The following is a 26,833-nucleotide window of genomic DNA, read 5'->3' as shown; positions in this document are numbered from 1 at the left end:
GACTAGATTGGGGAATCATTTAAAGTTAAGGAATAGTACTAAAACATTTCTAGTTTATGGTTTTGTTGCAAAAACATATTTAATGCTTAGCACAGCTAATTGGAATTTCAGGATATAATTTATGCTTTGAATGAGTATTTGTCAAATTCTTGAGCAAATTTCAATAATTAATTCCTGATTGGAAAAAAAACAACTTAGTTGCAACTTTTTATGCCCCCGGATCAAATGATCGGGGGCATATTGTTTTTGGCCTGTCTGTCATTCTGTCCCAAAAATATAACCTTGGTTAAAGTTTTGCGATTACTTTTGCATTATTGAAGATAGCAACTTGATATTTGGCATGCATGTGTATCTCATGAAGCTGCACATTTTGAGTTGTGAAAGGTCAAGGTCATCCTTCAAGGTCAAAAGTTAAAATAAAAAATCCAAGGGAAGTAATAAGCTTTAAAATGGAAATAATTTCTAAACCTGTCAAATGATATATTGAAAGTTTATTTCAAAGCGGCGCAATAGGGGGCATTGTGTTTCTGACAAACACATATCTTGTTTATTATTTGTTGTACACTTCTGTAAAAGGGTAGAATTATCATAATGGTTCGTATGAATGTGGCCTGAAATCTAAAAGCCATTTATAAATAAAAAGTGAAATTAAACTTGAGTAAAATGTTTATCATGCAGGTTGAGAAATCTCCTTTCGTTGAGCGACTCCTGAAGAAAGGTTACGAAGTACTCTACCTGACCGAGCCTGTGGATGAATACTGCATCCAGTCACTGCCAGAGTTCGAGGGAAAGAAGTTCCAGAACGTTGCTAAGGAGGGTGTGAAGATTGACCAATCAGACAAGGCGAAGGAGTACAAGGAGAAATTGGAGAAGGATTTCGAGCCATTGATCAAGTGGCTTAAGGACTCCGCACTTAAGGACCAGGTATATTTAGACCATGTCTAATGTTGTTTTGATGTTATATACAAATATTGAGATTTTGTTGTCCCCCACCCACTATAGTGGGGGACATATTGTTTTTGCCCTGTCTGTTGGTCTGTACGTTGGTCTGTTGGTCTGTTTGCTCCAACTTTAACATTTGCAATAACTTTTTCAATATTCAAGATAGCAACTTGATATTTGGCATGCATGTGTATCTCATGGAGCTGCACATTTTGAGTGTTGAAAGGTTAAGGTCAAGGTCATCCTTCAAGGTCAGAGTCATATATATATGTGGCCAAAATTGCTCATTTTATGAATACTTTTGCAATATTGAAGATAGCAACTTGATATTTGGCATGCATGTGTATCTCATGGAGCCGCACATTTTGAGTGTTGAAAGGTTAAGGTCAAGGTCATCCTTCAAGGTCAGAGGTCAAATATATGTTGCCAAAATCGCTCATTTTATGAATACTTTTGCAATATTGAAGATACCAACTTGATATTTGGCATGCATGTGTATCTCATGGAGCAGCACATTTTGAGTGGTGAAAGGTCAAGGTCAGAGGTCAAGTGTTTGTGGCCAAGATTGCTCATTTTTAGCCGGATTTTTTTGAAAAAATCTCGGCTTATAGATTGATGTTGTCGGGCGGGCGGGGGGGCGGGGGGCGGGGGGGGCGGGCGGCGTGCTCGAAAATGTTAAAGTTCTTATTTCATGGTATAACTTTGGTATGCTTGGACCTAGAGTCTTCAAACTTGACATGAAGGTTGGCCAGGATTAACAGATGACCACTGGTCATTTCAAGGTCATTCATTTGAAGGTCAAGGTCACTGTGACCTTCAATATAAAAAATGTTAAAGTTGTTATAACTTTGGTATGCTTGGACCTAGAGTCTTGAAACTTGACATGAAGGTTGGCCATAACTAGTTAGTAACCACTGGTCATTTCAAGGTCATTCATTTGAAGGTCAAGGTCACTGTGACCTTGAATGTAAAAATGTTAAAGTTCTTATTTCATGGTATAACTTTGGTATGCTTGGACCTAGAGTCTTCAAACTTGACATGAAGGTTGGCCAGGATTAACAGATGACCACTGGTCATTTCAAGGTCATTCATTTGAAGGTGAAGGTCACTGTGACCTTCAATATAAAAATGTTAAAGTTGTTATAACTTTGGTATGCTTGGACCTAGAGTCTTGAAACTTGACATGAAGGTTGGCCAGAACTAGTAAGTAACCACTGGACATTTCAAGGTCATTCATTTGAAGGTCAAGGTCACTGTGACCTTGAATGTAAAAATGTTAAAGTTGTTATAACTTTGGTATGCTTGGACCTAGAGTCTTGAAACTTGACATGAAGGTTGGCCAGAACTAGTAAGTAACCACTGGACATTTCAAGGTCATTCATTTGAAGGTCAAGGTCACTGTGACCTTGAATGTAAAAATGTTAAAGTTCTTATTTCATGTTATAACTTTGGTATGCTTGTACCTAGAGTCTTCAAACTTGAAATAAAGATTGGCCAGTACTAGAAGATGACCACTGGTCATTTCAATGTCATTCATTTGAAGGTCAAGGTCACTGTGACCTTAAATGTTAAAATGTTAAAATTGTTATAACTTTGGTATGCTTGGACATAGAGTCTTCAAACTTGACATGAAGGTTTGCAAGCACACTTAGATGACCACTGGTCATTTCAAGGTCATTCATTCTGAGGTCAAGGTCACTGTGACCTTGAATGTAAAAATGTTAAAGTTCTTATAACTTTGGTAGGTAAAAATGTTAAAGTTCTTATTCCATGTTATAACTTTGGTATGCTTGTATCTAGAGTCTTCAAACTTGACATAAAGGTTGGCCAGTACTAGAAGATCACCACTGCTCATTTCAATGTCATTCATTTGAAGGTCAAGGTCACTGTGACCTTCAATGTTAAAATGTTAAAATTGTTATAACTTTGGTATGCTTGGACCTAGAATCTCAAACTTGACGTAAAGGTTTGCAAGCACACTTAGATGACCACTGGTCATTTCAAGGTCATTCATTTGAAGGTCGAGGTCACTGTGACCTTGGATGTAAATATGTTAAAGTTGTTAATACTTTGGTATGCTTAGACCTAGAGTCTTCAAACTTGATATGAAGGTTGGCCAGAACTAGTAGATGACCACTGGTCATTTTAAGGTCAAGGTCACCGTGACCTTGAATGTAAAAATGTTAAAAAATAAAAAAATTGAGATCAAACTTTCCTAATTGTCAATTCAAGTTCATATTTGTGACCTTAAATGTTATTGTTGTTCATGTATATGCATGCATTCAAAACATAACACAAGGTTTGCTCATGCCTTGAAAAGTACTTACATTTCATTTTGACCTTTGAACAATATTTCAGTAATTTAAGTATTGCATTGACAAAAACACGAAAGGTACTTTCCTGTCATTTAAATCAAAAATCCGGCTTCAATGCGGTCATCTCCGACCGCGGAACTCTTGTATGAATACTTTGGCAATATTGAAGGTACCAACTTGATATTTGGCATGCATGTGTATCTCATGAAGCCGCACATTTTGAGTGGTGAAAGGTCAAGGTCATCCTTCAAGGTCAAAGGTTAGAAAAAATATTTAAAAAATCAAAGCGGCGCAGAAGGGGACATAGTGTTTCTGACAAACACATTTTTCTTGTTTTTCTTAAACTTGAGATTTTCATGTGGGAAGCCATTTTGTTACATCATAAAGTAGAGGAGAACTTGACTTTGCTTTACAAACAAGACAAGAAAGTCTTCAATTTTCTTGCACCTTAAATTTCAGCCAAAATTTTGCATTTTTATTACTTTTTGTATGAACTGTGAAGATAGCAGCCTAGTTTTAGACAACTTGTAACATCAGCATTTCTGTATGCTTTGTAGATCGAGAAGGCAGTGGTTTCTGAGCGTCTGACCTCCTCCCCTTGCGCTCTGGTTGCCAGCCAGTACGGCTGGTCTGGTAACATGGAGAGGATCATGAAGGCCCAGGCCTACGCCAAGGCACAGGACCCCTCTCAACAGTAAGTGTTGCCATGGTTACTCTCTATTTATAACATCCTTCCCTTAGGCCCATGTTGCTAGCCTGTAACGCAGGTCCTGTAACATGGAGGTTTCTATAGAATATCGTTTGTTCAACACTTGGTTTTTTGTTTAAAGGTGTTAAAGATTAGGCGATTCTATTTAAAATGGTCTTGCATTAGTGTTATCGTGTGAAATTTGATTTCCATCAATTATTTCTGTTGAAAATTGTATAATGGAAGGTTTGGTGTTTTTTTGTTGAAAATCATTTAACATTAGGTATTTTTGAATCTTAAAAATTTATTTATGTAGTGTTCAGTATTATTTAACAAATGTTACAAATATTTGCTTGTTGAAATTGTTTGATGTTTGGTTTTTCTGTTTAAAAAAAAATAGCATGAGGAGATGTACCCGGTATTTCAGTATTTGTGTTTTATGCATTTTCTCAGCCATTAAGCAGTTCTCTTGTTAAAACTGAAACAGAGACTACATTGTAAAAATAAGTTTAGAAATAATTAACATTTATTGTTAATGTGGGTCCTTAATGGATGTTTAACAAGAAAACAGTAATATCATTGTAGTAGCTTTATTAAAGGTTGCATTTTGTATCAGACATGCAGTAATTAATAAGAGCATAGTTTTTTGCCAGCTAGAGAAATGCAAGGTGTGCAAAATTACACTGTAATAAATTACAGGTAAGTCTGGCATTAATTAAGTTGTACCTAGACAAAACCTTGCACTCTGCTTGAAATAGAAGGCTTTATACCAAATGTTTAGCTTTCTGATGGGAGGAATTGTTGCTACAACTGCAAATAGCTGATAATTAGCGACATACATAATTTATATTTCAGATTCTATGCCTCCCAAAAGAAGACGCTTGAAATTAATCCAAGGCATCCTTTGATTAAGGAATTGAAAGCAAGAGTGGATGTAAGTATCTGTACTATTACATGCTTTATCAGAAAGATATTAGTAAGTTGTCTTCCCGTCCCATCTGATTATATTTTTGCCATTTAACTTGATAGCACAGACATAAACATCTTATTAAGATAGGAGTTTTCTGTAAGTGGCTTTGTGTTATTTTGTAAAATTTGTTTTCAGAAAACACCTGATATTTGGATGGTGGCTTGATTCAATAACCTGCGTCATGCAAAAATTGGTCTTTTGCTATATGTGGCCAGTGTAGCTCCAGTGATGCCTCGATATCCTGTCACTGGATATCCTTGAGTAAATTCAAAGTGGACAGCGTAGCTCCTTACCGGGCTGCACAAATGCGTAGGCTGGTCTTAAGCTACTCTGGCCTATAGCATGAGGCCCATTTTCGAACGATGTGGCCCCAATTATACTGGTGCCTTGTATGCCAAAATTTGTGCTTAAATAACGATATTTGTAACCTTTATATTGGTATATTGTTTTTAATAATACTGCTGTTACGTAGTTTACAGATTTTGCACAATGATAACATTTTAGTGTAAATGCGAACAGCATTTTAATTTGCTAAATGTTATTTTGTAATATAAGTTTACAGGTATAAACTCTATATTTCAAAGGTGACTTTTTTCAATTATATTTGTGCCTGATTTCACAAAGTGCATGTCTTTGAAAGACTGGTATGAAGTGTGATTGTTCCCTGCTGCTGAACAGTTCACAGATATTCATGAACTGACACTGTTCAGGCTAATGTACAACGACACTTTCATCATACAGGCTAGCATACACTGATACTGTTATGCTGTTAAGGCTAACATACACTGACATCGTTTCACTATTCAGGCTAGCATACACCGATACTGTTATACTGTTCAGGCTAAGATACACTGACACCATTTCACTATTTAGGCTAGCATACACTGATACTGTTATACTGTTCAGGCTACATACACTGACACCGTTTCACTAGTTAGGCTAGCATACACTGATACTGTTATACTGTTCAGGCTACATACACTGATACGTTTCACTATTCAGGCTACATACATCGATACTGCTATACTGTTCAGGCTACATACACAATCACCACTTCACTATTCAGGCTAGCATACACGGATACTTGTATGCTGTTCAGGCTAACATACACTGACACCGTTTCATTATTCAGGCTAGCATACACGGATACTGTTATACTGTTCAGGCTACATACACTGACACCGTTTCACTATTCAGGCCAGCGGTGAGGATGAGACTGCCAAGGACTTGGCGATGGTCATGTTCGAGACGGCCACCCTGCGCTCAGGTTACACCGTACCTGATTCTGCAGCCTTCGCTTCGAGAATAGAGAGAATGTTGAGGCATGCCATGGACGTAGATCTTAACGCTCAGGTAATTCTTATATTTGTTGAACGGGACTGCATTTAACATGGCATAATTCATGATGTTTGTGAAAGGAATTGAATATAAAATTGAGTGTATGGCACGAGGAGTTATCTGTAGGTTGATGCCCCACATGTCAGACAGATTAAACAATTGGTAGAGCACTGGACTAGAAATCGAAGGATGGCGCAATAAATTCCTGTCCCTTCCACATAACTTGGATGTTGGTCATGAAATAATGTCAAACGCAATTTGCCCCATACTTTTGATTTAAGTCGAGAAAATTGTCCCTTACTTGCGTAACTTTGTTTACTTAGTACTGGTAAAACACGCTTGACAGGAAATGTGATAGTAGGTTAACTGAGTGCCATGATTCTTCTTACATACTGTTGAATGAAGCTAAACATCAAATCAAATCAAACAAGTATAAAATATTAATAAGGCAAATATTATTGAGGTCATTGTAAAAAATGGATAACAGTCTTTAGTATTATATATGCCCTCGTAATGTACCTCCTGCTTAAGAAACGTTCAAATCATTGTTTAGTTTTACAACAAATAATTAGTTTTTGGTGCACAGACAAATCAGGTTTTATGATGTTAAGATATATTGCACAATTGGTGTTGCTTTTAGGTGGAAGAAGAGCCGGTCTTTGAGGATGATGAATCTACTGCTGATGATGACGATAAGAAAGAAGTTGATGCTGATGCTGAAGAAAAGTCCGATGACACTGAAGAAAAGGTAAATACTGTTTGAAAAGTATTCTTGTTTTGTGGCCAGAAAATCAATAATGCATACGCCTTTTGAATTCGTGCTTATTTGATTAAAAAGAAACTTATCGCTGTAAATGAATATAAATAAATTATTGTAAATGCAAACCTTTGAACAGAAATATTTGTAATAATCAGTCATATATATTGCAAAATTTATTTATTTTCACTGTAGTGGATTATTTCTTAAATGTTAAATCGTTACTGTGTGGTAGTGACCATATTTTGTGACATTTATTGAATGCCTTGCAAAGTTATTAACACTTTTTACATGAAGTTCCTTTTGTACCAAAGCTTTGCCTGTGTGTGTGTTTTAGTTATGCTCACATGAAGTAACCAGGGCCTTTGATTCGGCCTAGTAAATGAGAAATGCATAAATTATGGACCTACATTTTTTATGACTTTCTAATAAATTCTTTTTATGACTTTCTTATAAATTCCAAGATATGATTTCTATGAAAACATTAAATCTAACAATATTGTGCCTCCTTTCTTTATTGTTGCATCACTTTTACTTAATATAATGATCTATGTTAAAAAAATATCTGGTTGGAATCGCTGTTTGTGAAATTGGTCAATCTCTTTTTTTTAAGATTAAAAAAAGAACACCTTGGTTACTCAAGTGTGAATAGAAATTCCAATTTGGAATTTGCATGAACGTTTTGGGTTATTCCATACACCATTGTACCCTGTTACTCCATATTTTGTCATTCCACCATTTTGTTCCATTAAACACATGTGTAGCAGGAGAAAACCATCTGCAATATCAATTATATCACATGCCAAATAAAACACACTAAAGCAAACAACACAGGCAAGCAATGGTACAAAGGGAGAGCAATGTTATGTAAGTTGTGCAAGTAACTTACAGTTGTCTCCCTTATGTATCATTTCAGACTGAAGATACACATGACGAGTTGTAACATTTGTACTTCCTAGAAGCATCTCAAGTATTGCGTTTGATAGACTTCAATCATGCATCTCCCATGTGTCTGACTGGCATTATCATTGTTACATTATCAAAACTTTGTTTCTCATATCAAAATCAATGACTTATTCAAAATTGCTAACTTTTGTAGCAACTGCTTTTGGGAACCAAAATTTACTTATTTAAAAGGTAACATTACATGGTTGTACACATTTGTTGCTTTCAAATAATTTTCTAAGATGGAGAATACATGTACTTAGGTTTTGTGATATCTATTAGTGGACCATTTTGTAAAATTGTTAAAGAGTGAAATCAGTGCTAGTTATTGGGACCCATTTCAATTTAATACACTTTTTAATTTTTATTTCTGTAAGTATTATTTGCACAAATGTATTTTATTTTGTCATGAATGTTGTTAAAAAAATGGCGGTATCAAAGTTTTCAGAGCTTTATAAATTGTGGGGTTTGTGATAAAGAGGTTATACTTGCATCTTTTTTTACATTTACTTGATATTGGCAACCATTCCATAAAACGTCTTAGTGCTAATTATTACTCATTAATTTACCCGATGACTTGCATAATTAGTGGAGATTATTTCATTGGAATGACAAAGACAAGTACAGTATTTGTGAATTATGGATGGAATAAATCTACTTGCTGGAAATGTTCCTGTTTTATGCTGGGTTAGCTTCTGTGATTTGCAAAAGTTTATTAATATAGACATTGTCATAAATTGACAAAAATGCAATCATGTTTTGATACATGGGTTATTGCAATAAACTTACCTAAACAGTAAATATTTTATGTACAATTGTGTTATTATAATTTCATCATTTGAAATGAAGTGTGAGTTAAAGTGTACGTTTCCATTGTGAACATGGTTTCATTGCCCTGTGTTCCCAGAGATTTGATGCCTGTATGTTGAGTTATGAAATATTTTGAGTACTGGTATTTAAATATAGTGAATAAAAGGACATTTTGTCATTTTGTTTACAAAGAATGTTTTGTATATATCTATGAAATAAATAAATATTTTCCAAAATCTATTTTGTTATATTTTTATAACAAGGGTGATATTTTTGTAATTACATGTTATTATGGAAAACTAAGTGAACCGTTTTCTTTCCAAATGTTATATTTTGGGTGCACTGCTCTCTTTTAAGAGTAATTTGAAGTGTAACATCTCTTCCAGTCGCCTGTAAACACTTTTTAAGTGAAGTTGAAAACCTTTGTTATAAGTTTGGCGTATTGCAGACAGACAGGCAGCATCAAACGGGTGGTTTTTGGTCAATAACGTAAGTTTGAAATAATCATTATCTTGATGAAACTTTGGATATAGCAAAATTGTATTGAGAACTAGCTTGTGAATCTATTTCGGCTAGTTGCGGAAAATGCTTAATATGACTAGTTTGCATTGACCTATAAGTAAATATTTGATGTACAATTGTGCTATTAAAATATTGCAAGCTTGCATGAGGACCTTAATTTGGATTGTATTTGTGGCCAATTATATCAAAGTCACTGTTACTAAAAATAGAAAAAAATGTATCCATGATTGAGTTTGTATGGAGGTGCTTCAATGAAATTTTGTGTGCAGGTAGTTTATATGCATAACTAGCTTGTTAATGGAGGACCACGCGTTGTGGTACCATAATTGTCACTTAGTCCCCTTGATTGTATTGCAATGTCCAATTGTTTTCGGACCTGCTGACAGTTAGTTGCAAAGATTGTCTTAAAGCCCTCTGTTTGCATTTTCCCCATGCTCATGGATATTTGGCAACATGTATTGCTACATATGTCAGTAAGTATCGTGATTGCATTGCATTAATCCTTCCTTGGTTGCCAATATGTTGTGTTGCCTACAGATTGTGTTTTAATGAAAGTCAGAAAAGGTCATTATGATTTTCTGTTGAAGTTCTTGTGCATTCTGTCAAAACTGTGTTCTAAATTGCAACTCTTCGGATACGTTTAGGAGCATTCTGCCAACAAGTTTGTGTTATAACTGTGGGGTCCCTGTGTTACACAAAGTGTTCATGGGCCTTCTGCAATGTGGTTGTGTTACAACAAATGCCAGTCTTCTGATTTTGTTGAACTAAATGTTTGAACTTGGTATTCTATAGGCAAACAAAGTGTGTTGTAATGAATGTCTTTAAGTCCAATGATTGCTTTGAAGGTGCTCGGGCCTACTGTCAGCATGTTATGTTGCAAATCTTATTTAGTTCTTCTCATTGTATTGGAATATTGAGTGTATAGAGTTATGCAACGGTTGTCATTAAGTCCTCCGTTTGTATCTGTTAGCATCCTGTTGTAAAAAATCGACAATCAACGCATGTTATTTAACTGCGTCAGTCTGTATTATTCTCTAGCTCAGAAACAGCATGGTAACTTTTTTCTACGGCATTACTGGGCCCATACGTCATTTTGATTAGATGAGCGGCATTAAAATGGAAACCAATTTGAAAATAGTTTTCATCCTTCAGCAAATTTGGCGTTTTTTTCGACGATTGATTGACAGGTTAGGCATCTCGTGATGTGAATTACGCATATTGAATGGGAATACCAACGTCTGATGCTTTAAGTACACTGTGACGTCACTACGTTATTGTCCGTATGACATTGAATGAACTTGTATCTATGGTGCAAAACTGAGTCAAATTAATGATTGATTTAAGCCCTGGCATCGCCAAACACCTCTACTGTTTTAATGAAATTTTCAGACTTTGACTAGAAAATAATGGCATGTAGGTAACCTATGACATAAAAAAAGACAGCAAACTTTATCAGCTATTGATTGGCATATTGCCAAAGATGTACACGTTTTTGACTTTAAGTCATTATATTATGTTCAAAATAAGTTTGAATAACATATGTGTGAATGCCTCTGTAACTTGTTAATCAAAATTAAAAGGACATTCTTAATGGCGAAATTACCTGAAACAAAAAGGAAACCGAACACTTTTATCATAACCGTATCAAGTAAATAAGATATAAAGCCAGAACAATATTTCAGCACATAATATCCCGTCAGAGCTTTCCCTTTCTTATAAGTAAATCTAGCGAATCAAAGGGGCGTTTTAGGAACAATTAAAAAATGAAGAAGTAATGAATGAATGAAATTCAATCAGGATGAGGGTACGAGTTATAGACCAAATATTTTTAATGATACGGACTTGTTGTTAGCTTGTTAATTGTGTCGTGTATCTTTGGGTCTGTGATGTTTACCGCCTTCGAATCGTGTAGAAGAAGCACCGCTTTTTTGTAAAATCTAAAATAAAATAACGGCTGCCGCTCAACTCGCATAGTTTTAATATTACAAGTATAAATCATATTAAGGCGCCATTACTATGTGCCAGGACACGATGTTCAAAAGTTTCATATCGTAATCGATTTAATGAAGCCCAGTAATATCATAAAGCAACAAATAAATGTGAGAACATTTAAACGAGGAACGTTATTTAACTCGTAAATTAAATTCCTGACATATTGTTGTTCATGCATACACTTGTTGTTCATGCATACATGGAGTTCCATGTACAACAGTTTTCGCCAGCACACTGGCTGACATTAAAATTGCGAGTACACTATACCTTCCGTGACCTAGGGATTAGGACGTTCTGCTAAGTACCGGGAGGTTGTGTCACCAGAGTACCTTCCGACGTGACCGGTTGTTAACACAGCGCTATTTAAATCCAGGGGTACCGAATGACTTCCTTGGAGTAAAGATGTTCATTATGAAAGGTGTCTGACATTCTCAAACTGGCTGGTATTTCATCTCGAGGCTTACTCTACAATAAAAAAAAACACTACAAACTTAAATTAAACTTTCTAGAAGCATATATGGTTGAACACACACTGAAACTAAGTTAGATGTTCTTTCCTCACACCTATAGCAATATGTACTAGACGGTTTTCCATGAGGTAGAAAAGATATGATGATTCCATTACGTTACAGCGATCCAAGACGGGTCCTAGTATCTTTATGGTAAGTTCCCATACACGGATCATATAATCTCTAATTGTCTAACGATTGTCAATTCTTATTTCCATGGGAAAACTGCTGCTTTCACCTGAATTTACTGTTCACGAACCGTTGATTATCCCGTTATTATTTTACAAGGAATGAGCCTTTGTGACATTGCACATCAATAGATCTTTGAAACCTATGGCTAATGGCCTGGCATTTGCCCTTTACCTTTACCTAGCTACAAAACAAAATGTGTTCACCCTGAAAATAACATTCTCATATGCGATATTAATAATCCAAATATATGTAACAGAAAAATATATTTTTAACAGAGTCACTGTCATTCGTGTGGGAGAAAACTTCTTTGGTTGGACGCTGATGAAGATACGCCAGAGGATTCAGATGGTGACGGAATACCAGATAACCAAGACAATGACGATGATAATGACGGAATCCCAGATGATAAAGACAACGATGACGATAACGACGGCATAAGTGACATAAATGAATTAGATGAAGATGGTGACGGAATACCAGATAACAAAGACAATGACGATGATAATGACGGGATCCCGGATGATAAAGACAACGATGACGATAACGACGGCATAAGTGACATAAATGAATTAGATGAAGATGGTGACGGAGTACCAGATAACCAGGACAATGATGATGATAATGACGGAATCCCAGATGATAAAGACAACGATGACGACAACGACGGCATAAGTGACATAAATGAATTAGATGAAGATGGTGACGGAGTAACAGATAACCAGGACAATGATGATGATAATGACGGGATCCCAGATGATAAAGACAACGATGACGATAACGACGGCATAATTGACGTAAATGAATTAGATTTAGATGGTAACGGAGTACCAGATAACCAGGACAATGATGATGATAATGACGGAATCCCAGATGATAAAGACAACGATGACGATAATGATGGAATAAGTGACATAAATGAATTAGATGAAGATGGTGACGGAGTACCAGATAACCAGGACAATGATGATGATAATGACGGGATCCCGGATTATAAAGACAACGATGACGACAACGACGGCATAAGTGACATAAATGAATTAGATGAAGATGGTGACGGAGTACCAAATAACGAGGACAATGATGATGATAATGACGGGTTTCCGGATGATAAAGACAACGATGACGATAATGATGGCATAAGTGACAAAAATGAATTAGATGCGGATGGTGACGGAGTACCAGATAACCAAGACAATGATGATGATAATGACGGGATCCCGGATGATAAAGACAACGATGACGATAATGATGGCATAAGTGACATAAATGAATTAGATGAAGATGGTGACGGAGTACCAGATAACCAGGACGATGATGATGATAATGACGGAATCCCGGATTATAAAGACAACGATGACGATAATGATGGCATAAGTGACATAAATGAATTAGATGAAGATGGTGACGGAATACCAGATAACGAGGACAATGATGATGATAATGACGGGATCCCGGATGATAAAGACAACGATGACGATAATGATGGCATAAGTGACATAAGTGAATTAGATGCGGAGGGTAACGGAGTACCAGATAACCAGGACAATGATGATGATAATGACGGGATCCCGAATGATAAAGACAACGATGACGATAATGATGGCATCAGTGACAAAAATGAATTAGATGCAGATGGTGACGGAATACCAGATAACCGAGACAATGATGATGATAATGACGGTATCCCGGATGATAAAGACAACGATGACGATAATGATGGCATAAGTGACATAAATGAATTAGATGCGGAGGGTAACGGAGTACCAGATAACCAGGTCAATGATGATGATAATGACGGGATCCAGAATGATAAAGACAACGATGACGATAATGATGGCATCAGTGACATAAATGAATTAGATGCAGATGGTGACGGAATACCAGATAACCGAGACAATGATGATGATAATGACGGCATTCCGGATGATAAAGGCAACGATAACGATAATGGTGGCATAAGTGACAAAAATGAATTAGATGAAGATGGTGACGGAGTACCAGATGACCAGGACAATGATGATGATAATGACGGGATTCCGGATTATAAAGACAACGATGACGATAATGATGGCATAAGTGACATAAATGAATTAGATGAAGATGGTGACGGAGTACCAGATAACGAGGACAATGATGATGATAATGACGGGATTCCGGATGATAAAGACAACGATGACGATAATGATGGCATAAGTGACATAAATGAATTAGATGCGGATGATGACGGAATACCAGATAGCCAGGACAATGATGATGATAATGACGGGATTTCGGATGATAAAGACAACGATGACGATAATGATGGCATAAGTGACATAAATGAATTAGATGAAGATGGTGACGGAATACAAGATAACCAGGACAATGATGATGATAATGACGGGATCCCAGATGATAAAGACAACGATGACGACAACGACGGCATAAGTGACATAAATGAATCAGATGAAGATGGTGACGGAGTACCAGATAACCAGGACAATGATGATGATAATGACGGGATCCCTGATGATAAAGGCAACGATGACGATAACGACGGCATAAGTGACATGAATGAATTAGATGGAGATGGTGACGGAGTACCAGATAACCGAGACAATGATTATGATAATGACGGGATCCCGGATGATAAAGACAACGATGACGATAACGACGGCATAAGTGACATAAATGAATTAGATGATGATGGTGACGGAGTACCAGATAATCAGGACAATGATGATGATAATGACGGAATCCCAGATTTTAAAGACAACGATGACGACAACGACGGCATAAGTGACATAAATGAATTAGATGAAGATGGTGACGGAGTAACAGATAACCAGGACAATGATGATGATAATGACGGGATCCCAGATGATAAAGACAACGATGACGATAACGACGGCATAAGTGACATAAATGAATTAGATGAAGATGGTGACGGAGTACCAGATAACCAGGACAATGATGATGATAATGACGGGATCCCGGATGATAAAGACAACAATGACGATAATGATGGAATAATTGACATAAATGAATTAGATGAAGATGGTGACGGAGTACCAGATAACCAGGACAATGATGATGATAATGACGGGATCCCGGATTATGAAGACAACGATGACGATAATTATGGCAGAAGTGACATAAATGAATTAGATGGAGATGGTGACGGAGTACCAGATAACGAGGACAATGATGATGATAATGACGGGATCCCGGATGATAAAGACAACGATGACGATAATGATGGCATAAGCGACATTAATGAATTAGATGCAGATGGTGACGGAATACCAGATAACCGAGACAATGATGATGATATTGACGGCATTCCGGATGATAAAGACAACGATGATGATAATGATGGCATAAGTGACATAAATGAGTTAGATGCAGATGGTGACGGAGTTCCAGATAACCTGGACAACGATGATGATAATGACGGGATTCCGGATGATAAAGACAACGATGACGATAATGATGGCATAAGTGACATAAATGAGTTAGATGCAGATGGCGACGGTGTACCAGATAACGAGGACAATGATGATGATAATGACGGGATTCCGGATTATAAAGACAACGATGACGATAACGATGGATTAATGGACATAAATGAATTGGATGTAAATGGTGATGGAATTCCAGAAAACCAGGATAGCGATAATGACGGAATATTTGATAAAGACGAGTTGGATGTAGACAATGATGGTGTCATTGATGATTTAGATCAAGATAATGATAATGACGGTATTTTTGACAGTTTTGAACATGATACAGACAAGGACGGTGTGCCTGACGATATTGATGACGACGATGATAATGACGGTATCCCCGACAATCAAGACGATGATGATGACAATGATGGTATTCTTGACATCGATGAATCCGATCAAGATGATGATGGCATTTTAGACGATTTAGACACAGATAAAGATGGAAACTCGGTCCCAGATTTTATGGAAAAGGATACTGACGGAGACAAAATTCCCGATGTTTTAGACGATGATGATGATAATGACGGTATTCCTGATAAATTCGATCCAGACGACGACAATGATGGAATCTCAGACGAGGAAGAAATTGACACTGATGGAGATGGAATAATTGATGACATTGATACTGATGTTGATGATGATGGCATCGCAGACTATATTTTAAAATGGATTTCGAAATATAAGGTATTGTTGATAACCGTCGTGAAATCCGATTTTATTACAACTTTTATTACAACGATGGCAGTTTAAAGTTAAATACGCATTTTTTTCTATTTTATTATTATTAAAAAACAATCAACGCGTTTGCATAATCTTGCACATATTGAACTCGAATATTTATTTTATATTGGTTACATTATTACATTTTATACCAGTGAGCACTGAATCGATTACGTAGATATAGTTTCATTTCACTTTTATGTTTCACAATAACATAATATTTTTAATTAATAACCAGCATTTGAGTACTTCAACCTTATGTATCTGATTGTGTAGATTTCATACCATGTTGCACACCTTTTTCATTGTTTATTTATCCAGATTCTACCTCAAAAGGATGAGTTGTAGGCCATTATTTGCGTTCCGACAGTCGTAAAAATTGGCGAAGCTGTAGACCTGAAATCATATGCTTTGCAATCAAGATGATGTTGAAGCAGAAGAAAGACAAAGAAATTATTATTATTATTATTATTATTATTATTATTATTATTACTTAACCATAGGTTTTCTTTTATTTTATTTCATACAACAAATATCATTACATCTAATTTAAATGATCACATAGTTTAATTAGTACGGCATAAATCAATGATCATTTTGTCCATGGATAGGGGTATGTTGTAGTGGTGGACTTATATGATACTGTAGCATGGACGTTATTTGACAGGCATGCGTAATAGAATGGTCGAATTTTGGAGATCGTTATTACTGACCCCGAGGCGTAATACCTTCAAATTAGGTCATTATTACCAAAATATTTACTGTACGAAGGGGGTTGGACACCAAAATGACACTGGTCTCATTCCATTTTGTCTGGGCACTAGCCGACCCCTCAATGGGGGACATTGTATATTGATGCTTCGATATCGGTCTGCATTACCTTTTGCTACTACCGATACTTTATTAAACAGTGTGCCAAAAAATAAATACAATAACATTGTGTGTGGCTTTGTTATTAAATATGCAAGGAACTTAACAAAAGTATTTACAATGTTCACGCAATCGAACTTCTAGACAATTGATTCTTTATTTAAAAAAGAAGTTTTTTACAATGTGGAATGTGAACTATAAATCATTTCAAAATATTTCATATAATTCATTTCGAATAATGCCATTAGTGCATGAACATTCATTAGACGAGCAACAACATTTTATTTTAAATCACTCTAAAATTACAAGTCACAAAATAACACTACCGGTACTTCAAATCTAAATAAAATATTTGCTGAAAATCACAAAACAGTTAATCACATTAAAACTTGAATTAAGTATTTCATTATGGTAGATGATTTTCATGCATATCAACTTATTGCTCGGATGACAATCTCTTCCTCCATCGATAACCCATCATATCTGGGTGAATGCAAGCGGTATTATCATCAATGTCCGAATACGGACCCGTTGTGTTCATGTAGGCTACAACACCCATTTGCAACTCGACACAAACATCTGAAAATAATAGTCTGTTCAGATTAGAGAAATCTGGGCATAATGCATATGCGGAAAGTGTCGTCCCAGATTAGCCTGTGCAGTCCGCACAGGCTAATCAGGGACGACACTTTCCACTTTTATGACATTTTTCGTTTAAATGAAGTATCTTCTTAGCAAAAATCCAAATTAGGCGGAAAGTGTCGTCCCTGATTAGCCTGTGCCGACCCAGTTTTCTCAGAACAAGACACATATGAACGAAGAACAACCGCTCTATGTACGATGTGATTCGCGTTCAATACATATCTCGCACTTGCGATACGAGCTGCTGTTCAAATACGTGACTGTTTCAACGATCAACAATAGTCTTATTTCACAACTACTTTTTTTATCAGGCTAAGACATGAAGTATAACAGCGTTACGGACGAATTATTTTATAGAATATATAGACAATCTTATCAAACAGCAACAGACGAAATTTTAAGTTGATATCTGGAGCCGTTTCCTGAAAGTATAAAAGTGTTGCATTAATGATGTGATTGAGTGTACATGTATATCGATTATACAAAAATAATACACATATCACAAACTAGGACGCTTTCATAAACTTGGATAACACCAGTAACCAAAGCATTTGGATCATTATGATGCTAACTTTCACAGCATGTCTAACACCTACTTGTTAACATATATACGTTTTAGTATGCATGTTTCATGACACAATTAGTGTGGTAAACAAGTTTTAAGTAGGTAAATTAAATGTTCGTAGTTTTGCATGCGCTGGATTACACACATTTGAAATGCATCTTGAAAAATAGAATGCTATTAATTCATGTTTACTAACCACACTATTATTTTCAACATTTAAAGATAGTTACCCTTTCGTTTTGTTAAAATCTTTAGGAAACGTGTACCTTCTGTCAACGGAAGCTCTTTGGAATGTGGGGAACTGGGTCCGATAATACTATCGACGATGACGAAGGCCATTGCGATGGAGACGACTGTAAAACGATGGGCGATGGAACCAAAACACATCATAGCGTTAACAAAGACACTGATGGTGATGGAACTCCAGACTGGAAAGAAATCGACACAGATGGCGATGGTATTCCCGATTATGTTGACGATGATATTGATGGAGACGGAATTCCTAACGAGAAAGATTCTGACATCGACGGTGATGGTATTCCAAATGAGCAAGACGATGACGATGATGGAGATGGAATTCCTGATACATACGAACAGGATACTGACGGCGATGGTATTCCCGATTATCTTGACGATGATATAGATGGAGATGGTATTTTAAACGAAGAAGATGACGATGATGATAATGATGGCGTACGTGATGAGATGGAGGATTCAGATGGAGATGGAATTCCAGATATTAATGATGACGACGATGACAATGATGGAATTCCGGATTATAAGGAAATTGACTCTGATAATGATGGGGTACCAGATTATTTAGATGATGACGATGATAATGATGGTGTTCCAGATGAACTTGATGATGATGACGATGGGGATGGTATACCTGACAGTCAACAGAGAGACACAGACGGTGATGGAATATCTGATTATTTAGATGATGATGTTGATGGAGATGGAATTCCGAATGAAGATGACGATGATATTGATGGGGATGGTATTTTAAATGAGAACGAAAGAAACATAAATCAACGGAAAGACACTGATGGAGATGGCATTCCGGATTATTTGGACAAAGACATTGATGGTGATGGAATTCCCAACGATAAAGACGATGATATTGATGGTGATGGTATACCAAATAGCAAAGATGACGATGATGATGGAGATGGTGTCCCGGACTGGAAAGAAAAAGACACAGATGGAGATGGGATACCAAATTACTTAGATGATGACATCGATGGTGATGGTATACCGAACAATAAAGACAATGACATTGACGGGGATGGAATACCGAATATAAAAGACGACGATGATGATGGGGATGGAATTCCCGACCATCTTGAAAAGGACACAGATGGTGATGGTATACATGACCATATTGATGATGATATTGATGGTGATGGAATTCCAAATAATAAAGACAATGATGATGATGGAGACGGAATTCCAGACAATCTCGAAACGGACACAGACGGTGATGGCATTCCAGACTATCTTGATGACGATATCGACGGAGACGGTACTCCAAACGATCAAGATGATGACATTGATGGTGATGGTATACCAAATAGCAGAGATGACGATGATGATGGAGATGGTGTTCCGGACTGGAAAAAAAAAGACACAGATGGAGATGGTATACCAAATTACTTGGATGATGACATCGATGGTGATGGTATACCAAACGATAAAGACAATGACATTGACGGGGATGGAATACCGAACATAAAAGACGACGATGATGATGGTGATGGAATTCCCGACCATCTTGAAAAGGACACAGATGGTGATGGTATACATGACCATATTGATGATGATATTGATGGTGATGGAATTGAAAATAATAAAGACAATGACGACGATGGAGACGGAATTCCAGACAATCTCGAAACGGACACAGACGGTGATGGCATTCCAGACCATCTTGATGACGATATCGACGGAGACGGTACTCCAAACGATCAGGATAATGACATTGATGGTGATGGTATACCAAATAGCAGAGATGACGATGATGATGGAGATGGTGTTCCGGACTGGAAAGAAAAAGACACAGATGGAGATGGGATACCAAATTACTTGGATGATGACATTGATGGTGATGGTATACCAAACAATAAAGACAATGACATTGACGGGGATGGAATACCTAACATCAAAGACGATGATGATGATGGGGATGGAATTCCCGACCATCTTGAAAAGGACACAGATGGTGATGGTATACATGACCATATTGATGATGATATTGATGGTGATGGAATTCCAAATAATAAAGACAATGATGGCGATGGAGACGGAATTCCAGACAATCTCGAAACGGACACAGACGGTGATGGCGTTCCAGACTATCTTGATGACGATATCGACGGAGACGGTACTCCAAACGATCAGGATGATGACATTGATGGTGATGGCATACCAAATAGCAGAGATGACGATGATGATGGAGATGGTGTTCCGGACTGGAAAGAAAAAGACACAGATGGAGATGGGATACCAAATTACTTGGATGATGACATTGATGGTGATGGTATACCAAACAATAAAGACAATGACATTGACGGGGATGGAATACCTAACATCAAAGACGATGATGATGATGGGGATGGAATTCCCGACCATCTTGAAAAGGACACAGATGGTGATGGTATACATGACCATATCGATGATGATATTGATGGTGATGGAATTCCAAATAATAAAGACAATGATGGCGATGGAGACGGAATTCCAGACAATCTCGAAACGGACACAGACGGTGATGGCATTCCAGACTATCTTGATGACGATATCGACGGAGACGGTACTCCAAATGGTCAAGATGATGACATTGATGGTGATGGCATACCAAATAGCAGAGATGACGATGATGATGGAGATGGTGTTCCGGACTGGAAAGAAAAAGACACAGATGGAGATGGTATACCAAATTACTTAGATGATGACATCGATGGTGATGGTATACCAAACGATAAAGACAATGACATTGACGGGGATGGAATACCGAACATAAAAGACGACGATGATGATGGGGATGGAATTCCCGACCATCTTGAAAAGGACACAGATGGTGATGGTATACATGACCATATTGATGATGATATTGATGGTGATGGAATTGAAAATAATAAAGACAATGACGACGATGGGGACGGAATTCCAGACAATCTTGAAACGGACACGGACGGTGATGGCATTCCAGATGATCGTGATGACGATATCGACGGAGACGGTACTCCAAACGATCGAGATGATGACATTGATGGCGATGGTATACCCAATAGCAAAGATGACGATGATGATGGAGATGGTTTCCCGGACTGGAAAGAAAAAGACACAGATGGAGACGGGATACCAAATTACTTGGATGATGACATCGATGGTGATGGTATACCAAACGATAAAGACAATGACGTTGACGGGGATGGAATACCGAACATAAAAGACGACGATGATGATGGGGACGGAATTCCCGACCATCTTGAAAAGGACACAGATGGTGATGGTATACATGACCATATTGATGATGATATTGATGGTGATGGTATTGAAAATAATAAAGACAATGATGACGATGGAGACGGAATTCCAGACAATCTCGAAACGGATACGGACGGTGATGGCATTCCAGATTATCTTGATGACGATATCGATGGAGACGGTACTCCAAACGATCAAGATGATGATATTGATGGTGATGGTATTTCAAATGACTTAGATAACGACGATGATGGCGATGGCATACCAGACAATCTTGAGAAAGATACAGATGGAGATGGAAGCCCTGATTATCTCGATGACGATATAGACGGTGATGGCATTCCTAACGATCAGGACGACGATGATGATGGAGATGGGATTTCTGACACGTTGGAGAAAGATACGGATGGTGATGGTATCCCGGATTATCTCGATGACGACATAGATGGAGACGGTAATCCAAACAGTGAAGATGATGATATAGATGGCGATGGTATTTCTAATGATCAAGACAACGATGATGACGGTGATGGCATACAAGACAATATGGAGCAAGATACGGACGGCGACGGTATCCCTGATGATTTAGACGATGATATTGATGGAGACGGTATTCCAAATAATCAGGACGATGATATCGATGGCGACGGTATTCGTAATGATCAAGACAACGATGATGACGGTGATGGAATTCCAGATAATCAAGAAAAAGATACGGACGGAGATAGTATCCCGGATTATCTAGACGACGATATTGACGGAGATGGCATTCCAAACGATAGAGATATCGATATTGATGGCGATGGTATCCCTAATGCTCAGGACAACGATGATGATGGTGATGGAATTCCAGATTATCTTGAAAAAGATACGGACGGCGACGGAAAGCCCGATTATCTGGATGACGATATCGATGGAGACGGTATTCCAAACGATCAAGATGATGATGTAGATGGTGATGGTATTTCAAATGATCAAGACATCGATGATGACGGTGATGGCATACCAGACAATTTGGAGCATGATACGGACGGCGACGGTGTCCCTGATTATCAAGACGACGATGTTGATGGAGACGGTATTCCAAATGATCAAGACGGTGATATTGATGGTGATGGTATTCCAAATGCTCAAGATAACGACGATGATGGTGATGGAATTCCAGATAATCTCGACAAAGATACGGACGGAGATGGTATCTCAGATTATCTAGACGACGATATTGATGGAGACGGTATTCCAAATGATCAGGACGATGATAGTGATGGTGATGGTATTTCTAATGCTGAAGATAACGATGATGACGGTGACGGTGTTCCAGACGATCTCGAAAACGACTCAGATGGCGATGGCATTCCGGATCATCTTGATGGTGATGATGATAACGACGGTATACCGGATGATGAAGACACCGATGATGACGGTGATGGAATTTCAGATGTTCTTGAAATTGATACAGACGGCGATGGAATTCCAGATAATCTGGACGATGATGACGACAATGATGGTATACCCGATGAGTTAGATGACGATGACGATGGAGATGGAATTTCGGATAACAAAGAAGATTCAGATGGAGATGGTATTCCTGATTATCTTGATCTCGACGCTGATGGTGACGGCATTCCTGACAAGCTTCCAGACAGGGACGGGGACGGAATACCAGACCACATCGATACTGATGATGATAATAATGGAATCCCTGACACAGAAGACACCTCGACGTATGTTCCTGCGCAAGAGGAAGACGATTTCGATTCGGAAGATGATAGCAAAACAAAGAGCCTATTGGGGACAATTATTGAGAGTTTTAAGAATTTGTTTTTGTCAGATGATGATGAAAACACTAAGAGAAAGGGCGTTAAAAACATTCCAAAAAGTCAAAATAGTAAAAAAACATCAAATATTCCAAAATCTAAAAAGACTGTTCAATTGAAAAGTAGCGAGAAAGATGAAGATCACAGTGACGAAGACATAGATTTAATGGATCTTGTCAAGTCTACAATATTTGGAGAAAAAGATAGTGAAGATTCGACTGAAGGCGGCACCAAGAGGGTCACGAAAAATTCTGGCACACGAAAACCAGGAAATTAGAGGAAATGTTGATAAGATGTCATCTCTCGTCAAGAAGGCATTGCGTTGAAACAATGCATTTTAAACTTCGTCCATTTATTGCATTTAGAAAGGTTAAAGGTTATATTTATGATGCTCAATAAACTAGTTGCTAAATTTTAGTGTTTGGAAAACATAAATATTGATGCATTACCTTGCGAGTTTGGATAATTTGATAATTGACTCCCCGCATTGTTAGTTTTCCGGTAATCAACATCACGTTATCATAAACAAAGGTTTAATCACCGTACACCATTAATGATGTAACCACAACCAATGCAATTAAAGTATTTATTAATAATATATACAACTTATGAAAGATCTTTCAATAAACGCAGATTTTGTTGTTCTCGTGAAGCCCCGTCGATTCTCGCGGTCCCGCAATTTCAATCACTTGATTAACCACGGCATTTGTTCTTTAACAATGGAAGTCGATATAGACAGTCGTTTGCTTTTGTTAAAAGATCTCTGATATAATGCACCGGTATATGAGCTCGATTGTTTTGTGTTGTTTATGTTTTCCATCGCGGATTTAAGTATCGCATATACCCGTATATGTCGTAACCGTATTCAATATGAGAAAACATCATTCATACAAGCATCCTCAAGATAGACATATATTTGTTTTAATAAATTGGAAGATTGCACTATCCATGTTATTGTTAAATTTAACTTATTTGTAGATTTTTTTCCAAATTGCAGAACAAATACAACCCACGATTTTCCTATAAGATTGGAGTAATTGGAATTTGTATGGAGTCATTCACTTTATTCACATTTAGTAAAGCTGATGTTTTTTCGTTTATACGTCACACACGCTGATATTACCGTTTCTTGTATTATTTCGATGTTTGCTGTTTAGTTTTTCCTTTCTTTGTAATATATTTGAATGTTAAGTGGCGACTTTATTTTGGCTAAGTTCGTAATATATACCAATCAAGACAATAAGTTGTATGAAAAGTAAAGATTGCACAAGCCGTTATTGTTTGTTAAATATTCAATTGCTGTTTTACCAGTTGAATATTTAATGTACCACTATATTTTTAAATATTGACATGTTCATGTATTCAAACATATATTATGTAAAACTATTTTCAAAATGTTTCAAACGTGCGAATTATAGATATGCAAACAGTAAAGTGTTGATAGTGAAAGGTGTATCTTTTGTCTGCTGTATTTATCCATTGTTGTGTTTTTTTTAATGTTTATATGCTCAAAACAGTTATTGATATCGTGAGATATTCCCTAAATAAGTGAAGTTATACTTTCGTATTGTAAAACTAATAGTTCATTCTATAGTGTGAATGAATCGAATACCGCATCAAACTAGCTTGATATGTACCGGTATACAGAATATTATTCACGTGAATGTTCGAAAGGATATATTGTTTCCAAACCAATAAAAGGTTGTAGTTTTTTCTTATAAGTTCAGCGTAAGTTAAGATTACTTTAATAATGCTATATGAATCTTTGCTAATATGTTGAACATTACTTGTACGTTACATAATGTGCGTAAAACGCATACATGCTTGCTTTCTTTCCTATATTTGATAACCGATGATTATTTCACATGTCCTCTTTGATCTTGTCATATACATACTTTGAATCATGATTTATGTTTGCTTATCTCTGTGTATGTTTGTGTTTATGATAGAACCACGATCCTTTTTCATTACATTAAAAAATGAAAAAATACCAGTGTTTCACTTACACATTCTCATTTGTATCATTCTTACTATATAAGTATTATGCAAGGTACAACGCACAATTAAGGGTATAACACGTATCGTGTATGCATAGTACTACCGGTACTCTTTCTTGGGCAAAATTAATAATTAAAAGTCGATATAGTATACATTATGTGCTATTTAAACTACCTATAATCTGTATTACGCGTATTGAATTACTGTTTTAGTAACTATATTTAAACAATCCTTTCAGCTTTTAAGCATAATTATTTCCGACGTACTTACATATTCTAAGTGCACTTAATTTGATCACCGTTGTAGCTGAAAGCAAAATATCAAATTATAATTGAGCCGCTCCCTGGGAAAACCGGGCTTAATGCATGTGCGTCAAGTGTCGTCACAGAATAGCAGTCTGTTCCGCTTTCAGGGATTATTTTCTTATAAAAAAAGTATCTTCTAAACGAAAATCCAGTCATGATGGAAAGTCTTTGCGTTTGAAACGGCATTTCAATACTTCTGTTGCGCAATCTTATCTGGCTGGGCGCATACAACATAAGACCTTTTTTCGCTTGACGCGTCACTTATAACGGCGCGAAAATTATACATAGATGTTAATCTCTTAAATTTTTTACCATATTCAACTTATGGAACGTGTGTATTTCTACGTTAATAGGGGTCCGCGGCAGCAATATGTGAAGGCCCGATTGTATCCTAGCACTCCTAACTGGCCACTCACGAACGTTGAGAAAATTTAGAAGGATTGCTGTTCAATCTGGCTATTGATTGTATAAGTTAAATATGCTATTTTTTCGGTCTTGTGCTGAGAAAGCGATTTATCGGAACAAAACTCCCCCAGACCGTGGCGGTCACCACCAACCAACACAAATGGAAGAGTAGGAAGAGAAGGGATCCAACCCCAGAGCCGGATTAACCGCTTGGCGAACTAGGCGACCGCCTAGGGCTGCAAATTTATAGGGCGGCAGTTCGGCACTATAAGCTACGTAAAAAAAAAATTGCCACACTTCCTTAATAAATGGATTGAATATTTTTTAGTAAATTCAATTCCAAATCAAAATAAACTTTTACTACGCTGTTTTTAACAGAGCAATTCAATCGGTTCAAGAAAGATTCACTCTGATGCAACAAATTAGGTCCGTTTTTGATTTCCTCTATAATGTGAACAGTTTGTAGAATAAAATAGCAATAAAGTTATATAACATTGCTTGAATCTTGAGAAAGCTTTGCAACATGGAGACTCCAACGACATTGATGCAGTTGA

General features: G+C 36.9%; 3 protein-coding genes across 3 annotated transcripts in view; all 3 read left to right on the top strand.

The window, feature by feature from the left end:
- Window positions 1-9,003, top strand: part of LOC127879816 (endoplasmin-like) — a 39,004-nt gene extending 30,001 nt beyond the window's left edge. Inside the window, exons 12-17 of the mRNA XM_052426872.1 lie at window positions 679-924; window positions 3,815-3,951; window positions 4,801-4,879; window positions 6,113-6,268; window positions 6,894-7,001; window positions 7,927-9,003. Of these exons, the coding sequence (XP_052282832.1) occupies window positions 679-924; window positions 3,815-3,951; window positions 4,801-4,879; window positions 6,113-6,268; window positions 6,894-7,001; window positions 7,927-7,953 (753 nt within the window). The 3' untranslated portion in view covers window positions 7,954-9,003. The remainder of the gene's footprint in view (window positions 1-678; window positions 925-3,814; window positions 3,952-4,800; window positions 4,880-6,112; window positions 6,269-6,893; window positions 7,002-7,926) is intronic.
- On the top strand, window positions 8,382-17,128 carry LOC127873331 (serine-aspartate repeat-containing protein F-like). Its single transcript, XM_052417208.1, has 3 exons — window positions 8,382-8,387; window positions 12,256-16,152; window positions 16,510-17,128. The coding sequence occupies exons 1-3, from the start codon at window positions 8,382-8,384 to the stop codon at window positions 16,534-16,536; spliced, it is 3,930 nt and encodes a 1,309-aa protein (XP_052273168.1). The 3' UTR covers window positions 16,537-17,128.
- Window positions 17,129-18,447: 1,319 nt separating this feature from the next.
- LOC127879584 (serine-aspartate repeat-containing protein I-like) lies at window positions 18,448-25,561 on the top strand. Its single transcript, XM_052426535.1, has one exon. It carries the CDS (start codon window positions 18,557-18,559, stop codon window positions 23,846-23,848), a length of 5,292 nt encoding a protein of 1,763 aa, XP_052282495.1. The 5' UTR covers window positions 18,448-18,556; the 3' UTR covers window positions 23,849-25,561.
- Window positions 25,562-26,833: the final 1,272 nt, after the last annotated feature.

The sequence above is a fragment of the Dreissena polymorpha genome, chromosome 1, assembly GCF_020536995.1.
Source record: "Dreissena polymorpha isolate Duluth1 chromosome 1, UMN_Dpol_1.0, whole genome shotgun sequence".
In the NCBI taxonomy this organism is placed as follows: domain Eukaryota; kingdom Metazoa; phylum Mollusca; class Bivalvia; order Myida; family Dreissenidae; genus Dreissena; species Dreissena polymorpha.
The sequence above is the reverse complement of the archived record's forward strand: the minus strand, read 5'-3'. Positions and strand labels throughout refer to the sequence as shown.

Bases quoted from the DNA above. Each gene is read 5' to 3' on its own strand.
- LOC127873331 (XM_052417208.1), top strand. The intron at 16,153-16,509 runs GTATTGTTGATA...TTATTTATCCAG, and splicing joins AATGGATTTCGAAATATAAG to ATTCTACCTCAAAAGGATGA.
- LOC127879584 (XM_052426535.1), top strand. From the start codon at position 18,557: ATGTGGGGAACTGGGTCCGATAATACTATCGACGATGACGAAGGCCAT.